Below are 24,964 nucleotides of genomic sequence, written 5' to 3'. Positions count from 1 at the left end.
CAGATATCGTGTAAGATTGCAAAAGATTGCAGAAGTATTTACATTATGTTTCAACGGGTAAATGACTGGGCCACCTGGGGATGAATCCTCATGTTAAACTGCAAGGGGAGTGATGCTGCTGACTTTGGTTATGGCCTTGGTCGATGGTTAATCAATCAGGAATGTCCTGGGTGACTGGATTAAGTTTAGTAAAAAAGATTGAAAGGCAAACATACCACACTATTTGCATAGAGATCATTTCACTACTCAGGTTATGTTTTTGCAAGTAATCACTAACAAAAATACAGCTAAACAAGGTGTCAATTAACACTGTTTCTTTGTTTTATAGCCACAGATTAAGACTGATCATCAATCATGAAGGCCAGAGCTTGTAGAAAAACAGTGGTCAGCTTTTGCTGTTTGAAGTTTGCTGCCATCTCCTTTTTCCTGGCTGCGTTTGTCCTCATCTTTTTTCTTTTTAACATGGATGCTCTGGAGGTGAGAATTTGGTCTTGAGTGGGACTGCTTGAAGGGTGGACCCTGTTTGAAACAGTCAGATTTAAGGACATTGTTTTCATATGCAATATGGCTTTGGATAACAGTAATGTCCTTCATTCATATTTCTAAACAAATGCAATTCGAGGAAAATAGTTCTTTTGCTAACAATCATGCATTTGGCTGACAGCAGAAACTCCTTCAAATAATTATACTTTTATATATTTTCATTTTATTATTCCCATCTATATTTTTTTCTTATTGTCAATAAATCCTTTCAAAAGACCAAAACCAACAATGTGTTAGTCCATTTCTCAAAATATTCCCTACCCTGTCTATGGCTCTGAGCCCCAAGCACATTAGTTTCTACTGAAGACGTACATGTAAATCTTTAAAAACAGGTCAAAAACATGTACAGCTTTTTTCCCCTTATGCAGGGTAGTCACACTGAGCTAAAGCTGATGCTGTTACTCTTAAATGCCCTTCTCTATTGTTGCTTGCATAAAGACATATTTTTGAGACAATCAGGTACTGATGGCATGGCTCTGTTGGTGGGAGTTGCTGCCCTTGTAGTATGCATTACCAAAGTGGTGCGGTTTGCCCCTGCTGTGAGGGTGTAGTGGAAACGCGTGTCATCATGGCACGGCTAAATCATAACAACCCAGGCCCATTGCAAAACTGCTTTAGTTTGTTGGGGACTATTCTCAACCATAGATAGATATGCATTTGCTGCACTGCTGAGTATTTATGGCAGCAGAACAGTGTATGACGTGCACATGAAGATGTTAATTCAAAATGAACTACATGGCCCATGTTAATGGTAATAAAAGAACATGTCACCCAGTGCAACAGTTTGGCTCACTGATGTGTTTTTAATCGTTTTTGGGCAACAACTGAGCTCTATGAAACAGAGGAATAATCCACATATATCAGGCCAAGGCTACACGGACAATACTTGTTAGTAGGATCAATTCATTGTTGGGTTTGGTCTTTTCATGAGTTCAGTGCAGAAATGTTTGTTTTTTGCAACATTCTTTAGTGGAAACAAATACAGTACTTCCACAATGAAAACCCAATGCATAGAAAGAATATTGTTACAGACATTTCAGACCAGTTTAACATTATATTTGTACCTTCACTTCTGAGATTTATATGAGGAGGAAAATCAAAACTACATTAGTTTTCCACCAGAATAACCAGTATGAACACTTAAGTTGCGTTAAATATTAACAGTAACATTGTCCTCATTTGAAAATTCATTATGAAGGTTTTTTTTAAAGGAGAAAAATTGCTCTCTGATAAATAGCACACCTTAAATTCATCAACCTGTATAACTGTCTGTAACAAGAAATATGAAAAGTAACATTTATTTATTGCTACAGTTGTTACTGAAATGGACTGTAAGGACATTCTGACTGTAGTTTTCCTTCCTTTCTCTTTTTCATGTTGCTGTTATCACTGAGTGTTTGATCAACTTCTTTCATCAACCCCTACAAATATTCAGTGATTTTCTGATGAGGGGCAGGAAAAACAGTCTTTTTGTTTCATTTAGTTCATTTGTCTTACATTATAATTTTTTTGATATACAACTTTGTCACATCACTCTCTTGACCCCCCTCCCAGTTTCAGCATAAGGTGATCACCACCTTTCCTGTCACGAGACCTCACCTGCAACACCACTTCTACAACTTTCAGCCACAGTCCCCTGAAGATGCTCTCGAGGAACGCCTATTATTAGACTCCATTGCTTGGCCTGAAACTCCATCCCTGCCAGATCCTCTTTCCCTGGAGCAGACCAGCGATCCTGCCCACAGTACCTTCACTATTCTCCCAGAGGAGAGTGGACGACAGTGGCATGTAGGGGATCAGCTGGAAGTTATGATCAAAATGTATGACTTCCAGGGTCGTCCTAAGATGTCTGGGGGAGATGTCTTACTCGCCCGTCTGCACAACCGAGCACTTGGTGCAGGTGTGGTTGGGCAAGTGCTGGATCATCTCGATGGCTCCTACTCTGCTGTATTTTCTTTACTCTGGGAGGGAAACGCTCATGTTGAGGTGATGCTAAAAAATATGATGTTAAATATGATTGTGACTGTTACTCAGCTACTGTTGCTAGGCCTGTCAACTTTTTGTTCTTGTATGAAACATATGCAGTTTGCAATAATACCCGGGGCAGATTTACTACTCAAAATCCTTAGTAATTTCCAAAACAGCGGGTCCTTTATTTCATGCAGTGGTTAGATTCTTCTGTATGCTGTCAATCATTCTTATCAAAGATAACCACTCTACTATAGTCTAGATTTGATTGCTAGCACAGGATTGAGAAGTGCTAAACGAATTCAGCAATCAAAGATTTGATCTGAGAAATATTATCCTGTTTAGCATCATTTAATATGTTAGTGGAAAATTTAAACTTATGTATGTATGTCCAAGAGTAATAAATGCCATTGACATATTGAGAAAAAGGTTTCTTCCATCAAGTGGCAACTATTGGCAGCGTATAAACCAACTAACATAATACAGCAATGAGAAACAGATGGATCTAAACCTTTGTCATCATTTAACAAAAGCAGAGCAGGAGAAAAGCTATCAACCTCTGTGGACTTCCACATCATACCTGTGTGCCTGGAGTTTGGGAAAATTTGAGCATTTAGAAGAATCATTCAATGAGACCCTGGCAAGCCTTTTTAGGTGCATCCTCATGAAAAAATTGTAGTGGATCACTTGATGATTAGGATTTTTATATGCCAGCTTGATGTGCCATACTCTGGACCAGCTGATATGAATTACTGTTTATTCTAGACTTTTTGACAAATATTACAAACTGTATGGTGAGTTGTATTACAAAGCAGTAAAAATTGGAAACATTTTCAAACAAAGATAACAAAATTACAAATATTAGTGGGAGGCTTTGCTGCAGCTGGCATCATGTTCAGTGAACTTTTTTAATGTAACCTGCAACCCCCAAAAGTAATGTAGTATGACATGCTCCTTGTCCTTTAGTTAATGCTGGGTTACTACTGTAGGTAGTAAGCTCATTAGCCGGACATGCTAACATTTGCAAATTACATTAGAGCAGACAAACACACTAATTCATTTCTTAAGCTTTTACTCTAAAAGAGAGAGCACTTTGCAAACTCTTTAAATGTCAAGTATAGCTCTCACTACAACCCCATGCACACCACTTCACCATGTGGAGAAATTCAAAGATTGACAGGTCCTCTGTGCCTAGTTATGGTTGCTGAACTATGATTTGGACAATCGCTGCTAAGGGGAGAGGTAAGTGAATGGTTAGTTCTCCAGACATGAGCATCTGGAGATCAATCTGGTTTACACCTGAAATGAAATGTGCAACTTTAAGTAGTGTTCACTTTAATTATCTTTACTGCTATGACATGGTTTCAAGGAATGGGTATGAAATTTGAACTCTGGTTCTCTGTCCTATCAGGTGACACTGGTTCACCCCAGTGAGGCTGTCACAGTGCTGCAAAGGTTGACCAGAGAACAGCCGGATAGGGTTTATTTCCACAGTGTCTTCCGCTCAGGCACAGTGTCTGAAACTACCACCTGTAATGTCTTCTTGCGTCCAACCCAGCAGCCACTGTGCAACTACACTGACCTCCACACAGGTGATCCGTGGTTCTGCTACAAGCCAAAGAAGCTAAGCTGTGACGCCAGGATCAACCACTCCAAGGGAGGATTCAATCAAAAACTCAAGGCCAAGGAGGAAAAACTCTTTAAAAGGTAAAGGAGCAAAGAGACAGGACTGGCATTTTGTTTGACTTATAATAAATAAATACTATGTATCTCCTTGGTGGAAATCTCAAGAGTGCGTATGATACAAATCAAATAATAAGCCTGATTCACTTAAGTTTATGTTCATGGTGTGAGAGCTGCAGCTCTCACAATGTTATCTTTGCTTTCTTTAGTATTATTTCGCTTTTGTTTTTTGGCATACAAACTTTGTTTCAATGTCAAAATGTACATCTTGGTAAGGAGATGTATGCTGTACGTGTTTTATGTTTTGGCTAATAACTCATAAACCGTGTGGCGTGGCAAAACAATATTTGTACAGCATGTTACTTGGATAAAGCTGATTCGAATGACATAGGCCACGCTCATTTGCACCTGGAAAAATCTTCCGCCATTTTTGATTTTTTGGTAGACACATCTTTTGCTTCTTTTGGCACATATTTCATGTAATGTTTACCAAACTTGGTACATACCATATTTAGATGACCCTGAACAAAACTTATGAGCTTGTTTTAGGATATCACTTACAGTTTGTCTGGAATTGGTTATCAAACTTTCGAAGGCATGACTCTGATGCCCTTAGCGGGCCATAACTCTTCAATGCTAAATTGGATTGCAACTAAATTAGGGAATGTTGTACATACAGCCATAATACACAAATGTGTAACATTTGATACAGTTCTACCAACATGGGGTATATATATTATAATATGATATTTCTGCAATTCTGTTGTCTTTAATAAAATTAAACCTGGTACACAAGTTCTTCATGAGAATGTCCATGACATATTGAAGCATGGCACCAATACCCCTACTTTGTGGCCATAAGTGAAACAACACCATACTACTTATTTACTGCCATATCTCCTAAATGTAATATTCCATGGTAATCAAATTTAGCAAAGTTGTACAGATGGGTGTGCTGAGCAAGTCTGTTGCATTTGATACAATTTCACCTGTAGGTGGCGCTACAAGATTTTTTAAAATTGCTGCTGGAGCAGCAGCTTGCAGCCGCAGCAGCTAACAGCCTCCAGCTCTCACACGCATTTTCTTCAGAAAATGCAAATATTCCAGTTTAATGTTGTTATTTTGTTGTTATTCAGTTATATTCTAATTCACATTTTAACCATGTATTTAGGATGTGGTCTTTTAAAAAACATAAAGATACACATTTCAAAGCTGTAGCAGATGTCAACTTTTCTTCTTTTGTGACACGAATGCAGCATCTCTGCATGTACTGGACCATTTTAGGAATATACATTAGTCTCTGCATGAAAAATGGTTTGGTTATTACATTTTATTTCTAAACCTTGTTGACATGGTGTACTTGTCAGCAAACAATTGTGTATTTACACAGAGCAACATAAGCAATCATTTAGAGTTTCTATATATATATAAATATATATTCAATAGGTGCTAGGCAAATAGTGTGCAATTGGTTTATCAATGCTTTTTGCTGAAAACAGCTGTCTGCTACATATGAGTATTTCATTATGCATGTTTTTTTCTTCAGTGGTGTCAACATGAAAGTCTCCATTAAGGCTTCAGGATTGGCAAATGTCAACGTGTTGCCAAAAATGAAAGGTAAAGCAGAATTTTCACTACTTCAACCTCTGCCTGTAACAATAATTCAAACTTTAATGTGCTACAGACAATTACAAGTAAAAAAAGGCGAGAAGAAACATTTACAAACAACCTACCATTACCTTTACAAGCCTAATGTTGGTTTTAATCTTTTAATGGGATGTTCTGACAATAGGAAAAATATAGAATAATGCCAGCTATAATGCCTTAACTTCTTCTCAGGTCAACCAGAGGTAAAGAGCAGCAGTGTGAAGTCTGGACCCTCTGGCTATTACTACCAGGATACGTGGCAAGCCTTAGGTGGCACCCCAGTCCGCCAGTTCAACACATCCCCTGCTATCAGTCAATGTCTGAAAGGCAAGGTGGTCCACCTGTATGGAGACTCTACCATCAGGCAGTGGTTTGAACACCTCAATGCAGCACTACCAGGTAGTTAATAAAAAGAAATCTCTGACAACAGTTCAAGCTGCAGTGTGAACATTATTAATGTGTCCCAACTGTGTTTCCTCTTTAATACTTTTAGATCTCAAGGAGTTTAACCTGCACAACCTGAAGCAAGTTGGGCCCTTTATGGCCTTAGACTATGCAAACAACATTCTGGTGACGTACCGCTGCCACGGTCCCCCTATCCGTTTTGTCAATGTCCCAACCAAAGAGTTGCGCTACATTGCCAATGAACTAGATGATTTAGTTGGAGGTATGAACACCGTTGTTGTTTTTGGCATCTGGTCTCACTTCAGCACTTTCCCCATCAAGCTCTATATCCAGCGGCTGCGGAGCATCCGCAGGGCGGTGGTGCGCCTGCTGGACAGGGCTCCAGGTACGCTGGTCGTCATCCGTACTGCAAATCTCAAAGCATTGTCGCTTTATGAGACGCTGACCAACAGTGACTGGTACTCGCTGCAGCGTGACAAGGTGCTCAGGGCCATGTTCAAAGGACTGAATGTTCGTGTGCTGGACGCCTGGGAGATGGTCTTGGCCCACCACCTGCCACACAGCCTCCATCCACAACCTCCCATTATTAAGAATATGATCGATGTCCTCTTATCCTACATATGCCCCCAAAAGGCCGGCTAGACTGGAAGACTACACAAGTTTAAGCTAACAAATAAACTCACAACCATAATTTAACAGGAAGACTGCAATGTCGCTTACCTCTCCCATGGAGTACAATAAAAAAAGGGAGAGGTAAGGGCGGAGACATCATTTATAGGGGAGGGGGACCCACAGAAGTGAACGTCGGGACACAGAAACTGAGACTCAATCCACATATTGACCCAGGCGGAGTAGCACATCAGGTTATAACTATTTACAGATTTCTTGTAGTTACATAATACTGCTGTACAATTGTCTCTGTTACATTGTTATGGGGAATTTATCTGTTTTTCGGGTTCTAGCATACATCCATGCTACAACTGAGTGGTGCGCTGCCAAAACGTTCTGGTTGGAACACGTGCTCTAGAATTATTGTTCTGCATTTCTGAGTATGTGGATTATTAAACTATTTTGACAGTAATTGTTTGGGTTGTTGTGTATTCTTTGAATGACTGCATGCACCAAACGGTGACATCCATACTATGACGCTTCGGGACAAATACATGGTTCTAGGAGAGACTCTTAATTAGGATATTGTATGAAGAGACAGGTGGTAGGAATGGTAGGAATGTTGGAGACATGACTGAGGTCTCCTCTGTCAAGACAGGGCAAACTACTGATTTGTCACAATTTTGCAGCATTTTTGCCTTACTGAATTCCATTCGTGGATTGTACAAGGAATCTGTTGTACTTCTCTAATAAATAATGGAGCAGCCCATGTCCCAGACTGCAGCAGTACATTTCTGCCCAGCACAGAATTAAATACAGAATTTAAAATCTTATGTACAGATGGGTCACCTTTCTCCATTAAACACACACACACACACACACACACATATACACACATACACACATATATAAATGTAGTATACATACAGTACGGTACTAGTGAACATACACTCTCTACACAAACAGATATGAAATAATCACATGTAAAGTTTGGCATTTATGTTTTATTAGATGTAGATCTCTTTCTCTACACAAACAATAGCACAATTAAAATTTGCTCATTTAAATGGAGGTCTGCGGCTCAAACACATGGCATCCTTACACTTTCTGACCTACAGTTGATTGTAATGTGTGAGGTCATCTGTAAACGATCTGGTGGACCGAGCCAAACTGGTCCCTATACTGGTTCTCGTGACAACGACCACGAGGAGAGGTTGACCTGACCCGGAGAAGGTAGAACAGCTGGCTGCTCTCTCTATCTGCCTTGTCTAAGAAGTGATGTATGAATAGAGGATTATGATATATATATATATATATATATTTGTACATAGTATATATATGTGAAAATTTTACACAGGTCCATTTTCAGCTACTAGCAAGAAAGCAGCAAGAAAGCAGCAAGAAAGCAGCAAGAAAGCAGCAAGAAAGCTATGGATATTCAAGACACTCGTGGATGGAGTCAAGATGAGACCAAGTGTCTGCTCTCAATTTGTAAACAAAAGTATACAAGCAAAACTTGGCAATTATATCGCAACCGTGCCATTTATGAAGCAATAGCTAAGCAATTGGTGGAAAACAGCTACAACCAGTCCTGGCTGCAATGTCACGAATGAATGAAAACGAAATATTAAACACATTAAACTGGCATACAGAAATGCCAAGGACAACAAGAAGAAAAGTGGCAGGGGCAGGGTAACTTGTCCCTTTTTTAATGAACTGGACGCAGTGCTGGGTGATCGACTCACGTTTTGCCCTGGTGAAGCTTGTCTTCGATTCTGATGATGCTAATGTTGGCATGGACTCCACCAACTGTGCCAGTGACGAGAACAGGAGTGGAATCGACGACGATAAAGATGGCATGTTGTTATCCACCTTCAACTTGCCTAAAAATACCAGTAACGTTAATACAATGTTGACTTGTTTTTGTGTGTAGATGATGAGGACCATGATGCTGCTATGTCATCTGCAACCTCCAACATGCCACAGCTCATTGGTCACGATGGTTATTTATTGATAATCACCTGTAAATTGATTTCACTCGCCTGTTCTTTGCTATCAAATGTTTGTGATACAATAATACATTAGTTGACTGATTTTGTGTAAGGGAGCATAATACCTGCCAAATAGTTAGTAACATAGCCTATCTACAAGTGTCAGATATCTGTATGTAAATTTTTTTTTCTTCACCTTTACAATCATACACACACACACACACACACACACACACACGTTTCTAGCATTTGCCTCAGAATAAGTCTGGGTGGGACTTTTCTTAATATTGTTTTTGTGTGTAGATAATGAGGACCATGATGCTACTATGTCATCTGCAGTAGAGCCCTGCAAGGGCCAAAAACTCCAGCTCTAGCCCGGTTCTGGCTAGGTGTGTACAAGCCCTAGCCTGGCCCCAGCCCGACAAAGTCTGCAATTTTCCAGCCCAAGCCCAACCCGAGACCAACACCAATATCACTTTAAGCTCTCTCTGATGCGCGCTCTCTGATCAACACAAACATGTGGATACTCTGTTGAGCCACACATATTTTGTCTGCATTGTCATAGAAACATGAAGCATTATTAATGCAAAATGTCATACTTTATTTAATCAAACTTTTGAAATAAACTTATTATAGGCCTCAAACATAACAACCAGTGCCACTGACAATCATGCCCACAAATATTATATCGACTGTCCATTACAGATAAGCATAAGCATGCGGTAGAGAATAAAACAAAGCTACGTAATCCAGCAGCAAATAAGTATATAAAGATTTATGGCCTACCTTTCTTTAATGTAAATTTACAGAAAATGAAGAACAATGCTCCAACTTCTCCCTGATTTTCTGCATAGTCCTAGAACTGTAGAACTATAATGTATGCACATGTACTTCTGTGTATGGGCACAGTGAAAGGAGAGGAGTTAAATGAGCCTGAGTCCGACCCGAGCCTGATCTAATAAAAAAAAAAAATTGGTGCGAGCCTGACCTGAATCAACTCAGTGTGTTGGGACCCGCTGGGACCAAACAGGCTTGCAGACCTCTAATCTGCAGAAGCTGATAGCCGGAGGAAGCAATGCCCTACCACCAATACAGGAGGTACTTGTTAATATTCTCATGATGTGTCGTTCCATACAATATTGCACAGAGCCATAATTTATTATTTTGTTTTAAAAGTCTGTGTTTTGTCTACTTTTGTGAAGTGAAAGTCATAATAACAAAAATGATTATATTGTAAACTATTAATCTACAATTCTTCTTTCACGTTTCCATCATTCATTTGTTGAATCTATTAAATGCATGTAATAAACTCTAAGTTTGTAACTGTAACTGGCATGTGTACTGTGTTATGTGCAGTGTAGAGCAATGTGTGCTCTCAAACTTCTATGCAAGTGGTACCTTAAGGGTGTTTGTTTTATTTATTAATTTATTTTGTTAGTGTTGGGCAATGTAGCCACCTAAAACTATTACTTAATCAAAGAAAAATATTGTTAAAGTCAGCTAAAAATACAGTTCACTGTTTTTAAGGGTTGTAAGTTAAGACAAAACATTAGTCATGAGTAAACATAAACAGTAGTCATGAGTAAACATATAGAGGCCATATGCAGTGTGAAAATTAAAGGTGGGTTAGCTATGAACTAGAATTGTCTATGAGCAGGAATTGTTAGGTGATCAGTACAGTCACAACATCTGAAGCTTGTGACTTGTAATAAACTCTGCTTGAAATGTGATGATTTGTTAAATCAGACTGTTAAATTAGATGTTTTATTATATTTGAATGTTAGATGTTTTGTTATACTTGAATGTAGGTTTATCACAGGATCACCTGTGAGAAACCTCACTGCTAATGTTTTAGAAAAATCATACAAATGTAGGAACAGTGACATCTAGTGGCAGTATACAAATATAGAAATAGGAATAACATGATTCACATGACGAGATTCAAATTTCAGCTTAAAAAACAAATAATAAAAAATATAACATAAATCTTCATTAACAAAAATAAATCAGTATTTTCTTGACATTGGAGGTTTTCTCATCCATCTTTATTAGCATTTGTTAGCCACAGTTGTCAATGTCCATCATGTCTGAAAGACAAATATACAGAAAAGGATCTGTCAGATAATGAAAATTCAAGTCTTTATGTACTTGATTCATAGTTTATGATGCACGTTTTCTGTATGCTTTTTGATGTTTACTCTTAGTATCATTGGAAAAGCACTGTGTACATTCTGTATTATTTGCCATGAAAGTCCTCAGCCTCACACCCATTAGCCTGAACATTAAACCACACTCCCTTTAAATGTTTCAAAAGATTCCCATGACAACACAACAAGGCCTGTGAGTTAGATAGATCTCATATTACTAAGCAAGCAGATGTCAAAATACTATCACTGTCATTCAGTAACCTTTGACCTACACATTTTTGTTACTAACCCCACCTTGACCCCCTTTTATTGTAGGTTCCAGTAAAAACTTCCTCCCCTCTGACTAACAGAGTTAAAGCGTAATTTTTAGGCAGTAGGGCTTTGCCTTCAAAGTGTGGCATAGCTGTGACTTGGAAATTTGAAGGAAGAGTAATGTGATTTTATACATTTTTACAGCCACACAAGTAAGAAAAGTGTGATAAAAATGGCTTAGCTTACTTATTCCAGGCATTAGATGAATTTTCCACAAGAAATAATTTGAGGCACTTTAATCCTAAATTATTGGTAAGAGAAGCCCAACTTTATGTGTCAGTATACTTTTTCTGTGTTAGTTTCAGAACACCCACCATTTCATTTAAATGCCAAAGATAGGATGGAAATTATTATTTCCTCCTCTAAAGGCAAAAATAATGAATAATTATAAAAACACTGCAAAAAAAGTGACTTTATTGTATGAATATGAAAGTAATATCAAAGAGTTTAACAAAGAGGAACAGCAGTCATAAAGTGAAACTAACAACAAGGATGTGACTGACATGTCCAGAGATTGACTAACTAAAAAAAGGTTTGGGCTAAGCCCTGAATGTTTACAACGTTTGGCTCTGCCCCTGACTGGAGATGAGGACAGAGGAGCAGATTAAGGAAAATCAAGACCACTGAGGCAATTGTTGTGACAAAAAAAAGCACCATGTTTGAGGAGTGGCCTATGTGAGTGATTAAGTAGAAAAGGCATCAAAAAGAATCATTACCCAATGTCAAGCAAAGAAAACAGACTTCCCTGTGTCGTGGAAAAATCTTCAAATGGCCCAATAAATCTTCAGGTCACCCACAACTTAGTATTAAACTCAAAACTTATAAGAGAAAAACTCAAAAAATACACTGGAAGCTGGTAGAGTTCAATGTGAATAGGTTTACTGTACATAAAGAGATACAGAGCAACCCACGGCTTCTTTGTCCTGGGACAAAAAAAAAAACCTGATGCAAAATCATAAAACCTCATATTATATACTTTTCATAACTCCTCCTATCGTGGAGCTTATTTTCTAGTCTCCACCTCCTTTTTCATTATATTCAACCATCTGGTCATTATTTCTGAGGTTCATAAGTGACCTTGACGCTTTGGTGATAATACAAGTGTGACTTATCTTAAAAATTACTGTCTCAGCATCTTCCACCTTTTTCTTTTCTTTTTTTTTTCACTAAAAATGGACCTGGCAGCCTTTAATCATTTCACACAGAAAACCAAAATGCTATAACACAGATTAGCTGTCTTGCTAACTCCCTGGGAACTGTCTGTTCACTAACTGAGACCACACCGAGAACATTAGATTTCAATAGTTTAATTGAGATAATGAAAGAGAGCTGATATGTTGATGGATGGGTTGGAGAACCTGATGAAGGATTAGGGATGGAGGGATGAAGTGATGGGGAGAGGAAAGGGGTGAGGTGTGAGAGTTGAGGAACATAGAATGGAGGGTTAAGGGACGATGATGGATGTATGGTATGTCGACTGGACGACGACTGCCGACAGTAGGGAGGTAGGAGGGAACAGGGGGGAGAGGTTGAGACTCTGAGTGGGGAAACTGTCTCTCCGATCCATCGCCTGGATAGAGCCCCCAAAAAGAACTTCATGCAGAGATGTGTTCAAGAATGTGGCTGGAGTATGGTTCTGGAGAAATCGCCGACTTGTGCAAAACTTGCAGGTTTGCAACCAGGAACATGTGGCAACTCGCCTGGTTTGGCGGTGGAGAGCGGGTCTTGTGGATATGCGTGGTGGGCTAGCCTCTGGTTTATGTAGGTTTGAATTGTTCTGAAGGCTCGAATAAGAATTTACGTGAAAAGAAAAGTGGGGCAAGAGAAGCCGAGCTGGTTGGTTTGCTTGCTTAAGGTTAAATATGAGGGTGTCTGGGAGTGGCGTCATTGTCTCCGAAGAATGAATAGGAATATCAGACGTCGTTGCATGCTGTAGAATGTCTGTAGAGACGTGGATTCTACGACTTTGTCAGGGTAGGGAGGCAGGTGGCCTGTACGGGGAATTCTGGCATAGCAGGCCAGGATGATGATGAAGTCGGGGGCAAGTGCTTCGACTTAAGGCTGGGTTTGGCCTTACTGACCTTTGGATAACATGCCGAAGTGTGGAGCGAGGCTGGATATGATGTCCTTGAGGATTTCTTGTTTATAATGGTTAGCAACGATATAGCGTGGGAACAAGGATGACTAAGACCTCTTTTGCCCCCAAAGAAGGGCTTCGATGATGACTTGACGTGGTTCATCGAGCAGGGTGGGGGAGGGGGGGGGCAGTTGAGGTGGCCGACTGGAGGTGAACCACCTAAACTGCTGTAACCCCGGAAACAGAGAGAGACGCTGAGTCAGTGCAGCTGTATGTTGCGAGAACAGGCAATGTGGTTGTCTCCGGAAGGGTTGAGTGTCAGGACTTGGTGGAAACTGTGGGGCAATCACGTACGAAATGGATGAAAATGGATGGTCTGGCGGTTGAGATGGTTCTTTGGAGTTAATGGCAATTAGTGCTTTAGGATATAGTGGTGTCATGGACCGTGCTTGGTGGGGTTCTGAGGGCCACTGCACCTAACATAGGCACCACTGAAGGAAGGATACTGTACGTGGGTATCGACGGGCGTGATGCACCTGGATGGGTACGATGGCCGTTGGAAGCGAGAAGAGAAGTGTGTGGCCTGCGATGAGCTTTAGCTGTCAAGACTTTAGTAGCCTGTGATGGGGCTTGAGACTGTCAGGACCTGCAAAGCCTGCTGCATGAAGGGAGTCGAAGAAAGGGGGAAAAAGGGGGAGATGGTTGGGTGTGGGGGCGAACTGTGGGATAACCGTTTAAAGGAAAACTGATGGTCTGGATGGCTCTTTGGAGTTAACCGAATGGAGTGGGTCGGAAGAAGGAAGCTCTGTGGCCCGCTGATGTCATGAACTAGTGGTGGGGGAATAGAAGCTGACTGGAGCACTGAATTGATGATGAATGGTTGTATTGGAGGTGATTCGTTGTGTTGAAGCATTTTATATAGGCAGTTGACGGCAATGAAAGAGTGAGGGCGCACCCTCCATGGTGCCTTGAGATTCAGATGAAGGTAGAATGGATGAAAAGAAAATGGATGGATTTGAGTGAGCCATGTCGGCTGTGGCTAGAAAGCGAAGAACAAAGAGGTGCTGTTTTATGGATAATATGGGAGGATGGAAGCCGAAGTGATATATGAAGAAAAGATAGAAAGTCTGGCGGGAGGCACGGGGGATGAAGGGGTGAGGGTTGGAGGGATGAAGGGTGGGGAACTCAATTCAATTCTATAATATAGCGCCGAATGACGACAAGGTCGTCACGTGGCACTTTAGCATAAAGCAGGTCTAGACCATTCTCTTTAATTAACGGAAACCCAAAAATTGCCCCGTGAGCAAGCACTTGGCGACGGCGGTGAGGAAAAACTCCCCTTTAATGGGAAGAAACCTCAAGCAGAACCTGGCTCTAGGTGGGCGGCCATTTGCTTTGACCGGCTGGGTTAGAAAAAACAAACAAACAAACAAGAACAAACCAAAACGAGGGGGGGTGAAGGAGATAAGGATGAAAAATGAAAGGGTGAGGGTAAAAGTAGGGTGGAAAAGGAGGAAGGATAGAGTTAGAGAGATGGGGGGGGGGGAGGGATGGAGGGGGAAGGGAGAGGGTCGGGGGTGTGAGGATGAGGGGGTAAGGGTCGAGTTTGTGGGATGCGAGATGAAGGGATGAGGGTCGCGCGATGAAGGGAATACTTACCACGCATGAGGAATTGGGGGGGGGGGGGTGAGGGATGTTTATTGGGTGAGTGGTGGAAGAGCAGGTGTGGAAAAGGAGGAAGGATAGACTTAGAGGGATGAGGGGAGGGGGAAGGGATGGAGGGGGAAGGGAGAGGGTTGGGGGTGTGAGGATGAGGGGGTGAGGGTCGAGGTCGTAGGATGTGGGATGAGGGGATGAGGGTCGAGGGATGAAGGGATGGGGGAAGAAGGAAATATTTAGCATACTGGTCGAGAGAGAAAGGGAGGAAAAGAAGAGAGAGAAAGGGAGGAAAGGAAGGGAAAGGAGAGAGAGATGATAGTGATGGGGGTTGAAGGAAGAAGGGTCGAGGGATAAAGGATGAGGGGATGCATGTATGGCTGTGGGCATGAGGTCGCTCGACCTGGCCCTCGGGGGAGCCGTCCGCTGCTCTGCTGTAGTGGGCGGTGTGGTGCCGTGGGTGTGCCCGGTATAAGACGTTGGGCAGGGAACCCGGAGGTGAGCAGCTGGATACATCGGTGATGAGCTGGAGGCTGTATGGAGCGGGAAAAGCACGGCTTTTGAGACAAGGAGATGGTGTCTGAGTCGGGTAGAATGCGTGTATGATACGCTGGGGATGATCGATGGTCTGTTCTTTGGAGAGAAGAGGATGAGAGTTCCTGAAGAGAAGTAGAAGCATTAACGAAGAAACATGAAAACAGAAAAGTGAGTTAGTATGAACCATGGAGCTACGCGAGCACTTAATAAATAAGCAGGAAAATGAGATGAAGGGTTAATTCGGAAAATAAAATTTAAAAAAAGGAGGGAAGAAAGGAAAGTGGAGTGTGCCCTGGCCGGAGCTGGAGAGTCAGGTCTCCGTTGTAGCGGGCAGCGTGGTGACGACATCGGTGTGCGGCGTGCGTTGGGTTAGCGTTAGGCGGTGAACCCGGAAGAGCGGGACGATTTGAGCTGCCGGCTGGATAGGTGAGGAAAACGTTTCCGTAGAGTTGGAAAAGTTTGGCAACGCTATTGTTTCGCTGGAACGGTGTGTCCGTCTGTTTGGGGGCACTCTGTAGGTGATTGAGTGTCCGGTTGAAGATGTTGCTTGAAGGAAAACGAGCTGGGTCAGAATCGGCTATAACGTGGGTGTGTATGGGTCCCAGCTGATCAGCAGTGTGGCGTCTGAGGGAGTAGCTTTTCTTCCGAGGAGCAGCGGTGTAAACGGCCTCTGCGTGGATGTGGTGGTGAAGGAGGTATCTTGTTGGTACTGCGGAATCGAGTCATGGATGGTATTGCTGGGGAACGTGGTCCAAGGAATGCGGGCGAGGGGTAAGTGTTTGCGATGCGACCCTGTCACGGGTCACTTGCAACTGAGACGAGGGGAGAAGAACGGATGGGGTGTGCTTAAATACTTTGTAGTGCGGAAGTGGGATGTGTACTCGGCGTGGTCTCTGTTCCCGAACCTTATTTATAAATCTATAAACTTCATTTATTGGCATAATGCTATCTTTGCAGTCTCACTGGCACATTCATCATGGGAAGGCAGTTTTCCACCACACCTGCTGACCAGGAGGATACACTTCAGGGGTCTATTCCAGAAAGCAGTTTTAACAAACTATGATCCCAACCCTGAACTCTGAGTCGATGAACCCTTAGATGGAAAACTCAGAGTTTTAGACATCTATTTGGATCTTGGCTCAACAGCATTCAGTGACTTTTTTTCAAGTATTTTAACAAATGTAGTAAATTTAAACAGTCACTGAAATGCTGTTGAAACACGTACAGATTATAGGCATTTAAAATACTCACTTTCAAATTACATTTAGTTTGCAGATGCACCACAATCCTGCTCACTCACATTAATATAATCTCCAAAATGACATGAAAACTGTAATCGAAATGTTCAATTATTGCGAACAATCACATCATGAGTGACAGAGAAAATTATTCATTGATCTTCTGTCTAAAGCTTCATGCATTTTTTTATCATTATTTAAACTGAGATTACACATTATGGGCCCTACCGCACGCACGGCACAAAGCAGTGCCAAGCGCGACGCAAGTGTCTTTGTTAGTTTAAGACCAACGCAGTTGGTTAAATAGCAAATGCACTTGCACCCATCAGAGCGCCCATGGGCATGTTGAGGTGTGGTCAGGCTCATTGTTGGCGCATTGCTAACTTGAGGCAGCAGAGAGCAATTGCACTATGGACCAACAAAAACCTGGTCTGAAGTCAATGGCGCAGTGTTTCACTGTTATTTTAAAGGCACATTATCAAGACAGTAATATGCGCCTACATAGGCGGGTGAACAACATACACTCTGCTTTTACACACAGGAGGCGCAGCAGCACACAGACATGCAAAAGATTACAAATAAAAGAATTACAATGTGAAAGATTATTATTGTGTACATCAAAATATTTTAAAAAATACATGTCATAATGGTTAGGCATAATATTTATCAGAATTAACTAATCACAGTAATGACGGATAAAATTGTCTAATTATTTGACCAAATTGTGGCAATACACGTGGACAGATGGACAACAACGGATCAGACACAAATCAACTTTCCTGCTGCATCAATACATGATGACATGAGGAACACCTGAGGAAATAAATGAGGTGAAAACAATGATTAAACTAAAGAAGGAAATAAATCTGGACAGCTTCTAGCTGCTGCTAGCAGCAGCACCACCACCTTGGAGAGCTGACCAAGTCCTGATAACTGTGTTGATGATTCTTTACATGATTAAAATTAATTATTTAATTTTTGAACAATATATAAGAAACATTCTTTAACATTTTTGAGAGTACAGTGATCAGGTTTCCATACTTTCAACAATTAATACCCTGGTGATTTTACCTGTTACTCCATGACTGAACAAAACAATTTTAAAGACCTGTAATCTGTAATTCAAAAAATAAACCTTTTCAAAAACCAAACAAAAATACAAATTACAAAAACAAATTAATGAACAGAATTTTAAACTGGTGGTCTGGGGCCATGGGAGGGTTCAGGAGCAGCAGGGGCCAGTGCTTTGAATCATGCAGAGCTACTCTAGTGGAGTCCAAAAATAAAAATTTACAGCTGAAATGAGCATAATAGGTCCTCTTTAACATTTCTCAACACAAAAACATGAACGTCAGTTACATTTCAATCTACCTGAACCCAATGTGCATAAATTAATTTTCAAAATAAAGAGACCCAACCAGAGGAGGACCCAAGCAGCCAGATCCAACCCTAATCGACCTGAACAGAGAGAGAGAACACAAACACTGTTGTATTGTTTAACATTGCTGCTCTTTCACTGCGGTGGGAGATTAATAAATCCCTGCTTTTGTTACAACAAAATGTTCTGAATAAATAAAAATGTTTAAATTGAAAAGTTTGGACTTCTCGTACTGTTTATTGTTTATTGTTTATACAGTATGGACATACAGTATACAGTATGTCTCTGAGGTTTGTTTCCATATAGCCTGTCTACTGAGGTTACACCTTGATAATGTAACCTGCATATCGTCTCTCCTTCATTCCACCACTCGCATGAATACTCACACAGCCTGCCCTGCACTTCCTGTTCTCCACCCACATGGCGCCAGACACACCTGGCAGAGATCTGCACTCTATCGAGTGCACTCTTCTTGACTGATAAAAGAGGTAAAACTGGATTACTATTTATGTATGTAGGAGTCAGGTGACATGGACCAGTGGAGAAGTCTGAGGGCATGTGGTGAGCAAGTAAAGATCAACAGAATACTCATACATGAATAGGCCAGGGGGAAGTAAACAGTGGCTGGGGATAAGTACAGAGGGGCAGTTTGATGAAAATCAAAACCACTAAGGCAACTGTTGTGACAACAAGAGGAATCCTTACCCGATGTCAAGATAAGAAAACAGATTTCCTGCAAACCAGCAAGGTACACTCCAGGATCAGTCTGAGTTTATTGTGTTTCCTCGAACTGAATCTTTGCTAAGGTAAGATACATGATTTGCTTAAATGTATTTAAGTATACATGTATTTGATGACATTTGAAGTTTCAATTCATAGACATCATGAAAACTAAATGTGGCTGCTAACCATTTTCAGAGTTTTAACAAGTTTAATTGCTTTAACTTGCAGCAGAAAGCCTGCCTCCTTATGTAATAAGTGATTACATTTCCCACAAATTGTTTTTGGTGAAAGAAATTTTTGTAGAAAAAAAATGTCTAGGTTTGCCAACATAACATGCTCACATTTTCTTTTGTTTGTGAACCAAATGATATTTGGATATTCCTATATTGTATGTTTCCTTAACTTTACTAAGCCTTCCTGGTTTAACTAAAGTGCAAACTAAAGCTGAAATAAACTCTCTCTTCTTTATGTTTGTTCCTGGCACATTTCTGCACTTACACTTTATTTGGATTTGATATCCTCTCTTTGCTGTATGTCTGCAGAACACTTCCTTAAATTAACTCTATCCTAAATGATACATTCAAGCATACAGTACATTAAATCAAACATATTATCAGATCTCTCTCTCGTCATGGCTGTACTCTTTCAGATAAAAGTAAACAACCCGGAATCTGAAACTCAGACTTTGAATTTGACTGTTAACTATATTTGTTTACATCTGGTAAATATTCAGCATCCACTATGCGTCCAAAAGACAAACATATTTACAGCCTCCCAAGGGGCTGAGTGCCCAAACAAGCTAACGAATCAATTACGTCATAAAGTCATACATTCAACAAGTATAAGTCATACAAGTCAACATGAGGATTGCTTGCTGACCCCTGGGGTTAGCTAGAGATATCTTTGTCTTAAGCCTACTGTTTTAGAGACCATACTTGTTTGTAAGAAGGTGTAACGGTTTGTGGAAGTGTCCATTTAGGGACCAGACTGTTTTTAGCTTTGCTTCTGGAGAGGTATAAAGCTGTTTAGTTTTAGTTCACAATCTTTAGAGAAAGGGCTGGCTTTAGGGAAAGGGCCAGCTGAACAACATGCTTTCTCTCCAAAAATACAAGATGATTGTATTTTTGTTTGTGTTTGGACATTTGTATAATTGTTACTGATGATGTGACAATTATACAAATGTCACATCATCATTTGTATGATGATGTGACATATGTGACATATGGATTGTACAGTGTTTACAACTGCTTCAACAAGTAACAATGTTTAATGCTTTCTTTATGTCTCCATGTGCCTCTTTCTCGAGAGAAAATTTCCACACCACCACACCACACCTACTGGGGAATTCTTTCCCGGTTAGTTAACCTGTATAACAACAACAATAATAATAATGATAATGATAATAATAATAATAATAATAATAATAATAATAACTTCATTTATATAGCACCTTTTAAGAACAAAGTTTACAAAGTGCTTTGACAGATAAAGCAAAAGCAGTACAATGCAAAGCAAAGACATGAAACAGAAGACAATAACAGATCTGACCTTAAAAAGATGGTGGCCAAAGGCAAAGAAAGACAATAAAGAGATGATAAAAAGTTTAAAAGAAAAATGAAAAGTAAAAAAAAAGAAGTTTAACAGAAAGATGATCTAAAGACAACATTACATAAAAGCAAGTCTGTAAAAATGGGTTTTAAGAAGTGATTTAAAAGAAGTTACTGATTCTGCAAGCCTTATCTCCTCAGGCAGGCTGTTCCAAAGTCAAGGGGCCCTGATGGAAAAACCATGGCCACCTTTAGATTTAAGCCACGACTTTGGAACAGCCAGAAGGGCCCCACCTGAGGATCTAAGGCTGCGGGCTGGCTCGTACGGGGTCAGCATATCTGTTATGTAGCTTGGAGCCAGACCCAGACGTGCTTTAAAAGTGATCAGTAAAATCTTAAAATCAATTCTAAAACAATAACAACAAACAATAAATATTTGAGTGACAGACACATTGTGTACCTGCAGTGACATTATAACAGGTTAAGTCTAAGACCTGAATGTGACTGCAACTGTTGATTGAATTTGAATTTACATTAGACAATGTAGATTTTCACAGCTCACACTCACACACCATTTTCTATTGTAGCAAGGAGACACTAAGACCCATGCAGTGGTGATGTAAGGGTTGAACGGGCCTTCGCGCCCTTGCACGCGTCGGGCTGCGGCGCAATCGAAGGGCTTCTGTGACGGGCATGTAGATGTCTTCAGACCCGGGCTGTTTTCAGACAGTGTGAGAAGGAGATAAACATCACTTCCTTTGTCCACTATACAGGTTTGAAAGTGGTCAGACTTATAGTTTAGACGTCAGACGCCCCAGTTTGGCACAAAGTCCATGCCCAGAGATTGCCTCCCCATTGGTTTACATTGTAAGGTGTGATGTTGCGCTCCAACTTTCAGGGCTTACTAGATCTAAACCGTTCGAGTTATTACAAAGTTTTTAATAACTTTTGTTCAGCACAGTGTGATGAGTCATGTATTAAAGTTTGAAGCCGATACCATTAACGCCCTAAGAGGAGATAGCGTTTATTCAAGGTCCAAAATTGGCAAAAACTCGTACTTTGAAATTGAGATTGCGGACTTCCTGTTGGATTTAGGTCAGGGGTGTTAGCATATGATTTGTAGGTCTTGATGAGACGAATAATTGAGTTTTGGTTTGATCTCTCTACAACATTCCTACCGGCCGTGGCGGCCGTTTTAGATACATAGGTGGTGCTCTCGAGCACATTTTGGCACTTTGGGGGTTTATTTTTACATTTTATCAAATATTTCACCAGACCTGATGTGCTTGCCAAATTTGGTGAGTTTTTGAGCATGTTTAGGGGGTCAAATTTAGGGTTGAAGTGGCGTATAAATAAAGAAAGAATAATAAGAAACAAACAGACGAAAAACAATAGGGTCTTCGTCCTTTGGGCTCAGGCCCTATTTAAATAATTACTTAATTACTTAATAATCACTTACCCCTTCCCTCCTCTTTTATTCTTGTGTTCTGTGCTTCAAATGCATGCAGTCTGAGTCTTACTTCTCGCAGTCACTCCAGAAACAAACTCAAGCTGCCACCAGATATTAGCCATTTTGTCTCAGATTTATCAACAGACAAACCGTACTTCCTGCCTAATCGCATGATTGCATTATCTAAACTTGGACAAACACTGAAATTTCGATTCTAAAAAGTCAACTCACCTTGGATCACAAACTGCTGATCAACCCGTCCAATTCAGATGATTTATTTGAAACTGGTTCTGCTCCATCCACAACACAGCAGGCAGACCACAGCCAAGCACCCCAGCGGACCTGCTGCGCTCAGTGGTTTGCGTACTGGCCTCGGAAGCACCTCCATTCAAGCTCCCTTAACATGACTCTCCAAGTCCTGGTAGATCTCAGACCTCCTTTCCTCTGTCAGCGAGCAAACCATGGACACAACAGGCATAGACGTGGGGGCACGCGGCTTCAACTCTCTCCTCACCAGCTGCCTCTCTACAGTCCGGGATACTAGCCACCATCGTGAACCCATGGTGCACCCTCCTCTTGATTCGGCAAATCTTTACATCCATAAACGGAGCCTGACATCTGAGACTGAACTGTCGCCCGCATCCAACAATTACTGTAAGACATTCCCTTCGACCACAGTGACAATAAAGCCAGACTGTTTCATCTCTACTCAGTGGCAACAATGATCACCGAGTCTCCCGCACCTCCGGCTTTTTCGCCAGAGCAAATCACTGCCATAATTGGCAAGTGGGACGTCACAGAGCCCCACTGCCTCCATGGCCACAGCCTGCATCATCAGCAGTCCCTGGTGGGGGCCAGGTTGTATTTCCCCCTGTGCAGCAAACATCGCCAAAACTTTTCCAGCAGCTTCAAGTCCCTCACTCTACACAAACTTCCCAGTAAACAAACCATTGGCACTGGGATGCCAGGTTTTCATCATCCCTCATTCACCTCAACAACTCTTTTCTTACCAGATAAACTTAAAGCCATTACTGGCAGCGGGATACCAGGCTCGAATTATTCCTGCCCCATTAACCTCTGGTTTCTGTGAGTGGCACCGGGTTGCCACTTTCTTATTCTATTCTCCATCAGTTTCATTTTAGAAGAGAAAAGTCAGTTATTCTCGCCACACTTTGGAAACATCCTGGCATTTCCACCATAGACACCGGGGTGCCAATTACCTGGTCATTCTCACTAACGTCACTTAAGTAATGCCTGCCTTTACATGCACAGGGCTGCCAGTTATTAATACAAACGGGTTGCCAGCAAATTACCAATACAACTAATCTAATGTCACTTCAGTAACGTCTACCGTTACGTACATTGGGATTGCAAGTTACTATACAACTAATCTAGAGTCCCTTCAGTAATGTCCACCATTACACACACTGGGTTGCCAAATACTATTACAACTAATCTAACATCACATCAGTAACGTCCATTGTTATGTGCACTAGGTTGCAGGTTAATAATGCAACTAACCAAATGTCATTTGAGTAATGTCTGCCGTTACATGTATGGGGTTGCAAGTTACTAATGGAACTAATCTAACGTAACTTCAGTAACTTCTATTGTTACATGCACCCAGTTGCCTATAACTAAAACTGATCTATCATCATCCTTGTTACGTCTGCCATTACATGCACTGGGTTGCAAGTTATTAATACAGCTAATATAATATCACTTCAGTAACGTCTACCGTTACGTACATTGGGATTGCAAGTTACTATACAACTAATCTAGAGTCCCCTCAGTAATGTCCACCATTACACACACTGGGTTGCCTAACACTATTACAACTAATCTAACATCACATCAGTAATGCCCATTGTTATGTGCACCAGGTTGCAAGTTAATAATGCAACTAATCAAATGTCATTTGAGTAACGTTGGCTGTTACATGTACGGGGTTGCAAGTTACAAATGGAACTAATCTAACGTAACTTCAGTAACTTCTATTGTTACATGCACCCGGTTGCCTATAACTAAAACTGATCTATTATCACCCTAGTTACATCTGCCATTACATGCACTGGGTTGCAAGTTAATAGAACTAATTTAATGTCACTTCGGTAATGCCTACCGTTACTTACACCAGGTTCCAAGTTACTACTACAACTAATATAACATCACCTCAGTAACATCAATAGCTACTGGCACCTCTAACATGGCTTTAGTAACATCCAGTTGCCAGTTACTAATACAACTAATCTAACATCACCTCAATAAGGTCTGCCATTACATGTACTGGGTTGCAAGTTACTAACAAAACCAATTTAACGTTACTTCAGTAACTTCACACTGTTTCCATTATTCTGCACCAGGTTGCCAGTTGCCCATTCTCGCCTCACTTTAGTACTTCAGATGGAGCATTCAACACCAGAATTCCAGGGCCCTCCACCTCCCCTCAGGTTTTTCAACACCAGCACCAGCAGCCTACATCATCCAGGGTGAACAGTACTAGGATGCCAGCGCCCCCCGTCATTCAGCTCCAGCAATCACAACAGCCAGCCTTAGCAGGGGAACCTGGCATCAGGATGCCAGTGCCCCCTGCCATCCAGCCCCAGCAATCACAACAGCCAGCCTTAGCAGGGAAACCTGGCATGGGGATCACAGTGCCCCCTGCCACCCACTTCCAACAACCACAGCAACCAGCTTTAGTTGGGGCATCTGGCACTGGGATGCCAGTGCCCTCTTCGGCCTATGTCCAGCAGCCACAGCAGCTCGCTCTAGCCGGGGCTATAGGCACTGGGATGCCAGGATTCCCCATCTCCCAGCTTCACTGATCCCTGCAGCTCATTTCACCTGGGACCATTGGCACTGGGATGCCAGTGCCCCCTGCTGCCCACTCCCAGCAACCGCAGCAGACACAGACCCAGACAACGTCACCTTGACATAGATGTTTTTCTTCCTGTCGGTTTTGGGGGTTTCCATGGTGGATGATGGTTTTCCACCAAATGGCCAAGCGAGATCACACAGTTCTTGCTTGCAGAAAATTCTTCAAACATCTCCAG

At 41.3% G+C, this 24,964-nt stretch overlaps 1 protein-coding gene across 1 annotated transcript; it reads left to right on the top strand.

Moving 5' to 3' along the window:
* Nucleotides 1-462: 462 nt before the first annotated feature.
* LOC122975649 (NXPE family member 3-like) lies at nt 463-7,327 on the top strand. The gene is made up of 6 exons (XM_044344179.1): nt 463-477; nt 2,098-2,529; nt 3,923-4,218; nt 5,741-5,811; nt 6,034-6,240; nt 6,335-7,327. The coding sequence occupies exons 1-6, from the start codon at nt 463-465 to the stop codon at nt 6,886-6,888; spliced, it is 1,575 nt and encodes a 524-aa protein (XP_044200114.1). The 3' UTR covers nt 6,889-7,327.
* The last annotated feature ends 17,637 nt before the right edge of the window (nt 7,328-24,964 follow it).

This window comes from Thunnus albacares, chromosome 23 (genome assembly GCF_914725855.1).
Source record: "Thunnus albacares chromosome 23, fThuAlb1.1, whole genome shotgun sequence".
In the NCBI taxonomy this organism is placed as follows: domain Eukaryota; kingdom Metazoa; phylum Chordata; class Actinopteri; order Scombriformes; family Scombridae; genus Thunnus; species Thunnus albacares.
Note: the sequence above shows the minus strand (reverse complement) of the source record. Positions and strands in the feature narration are given on the sequence as shown.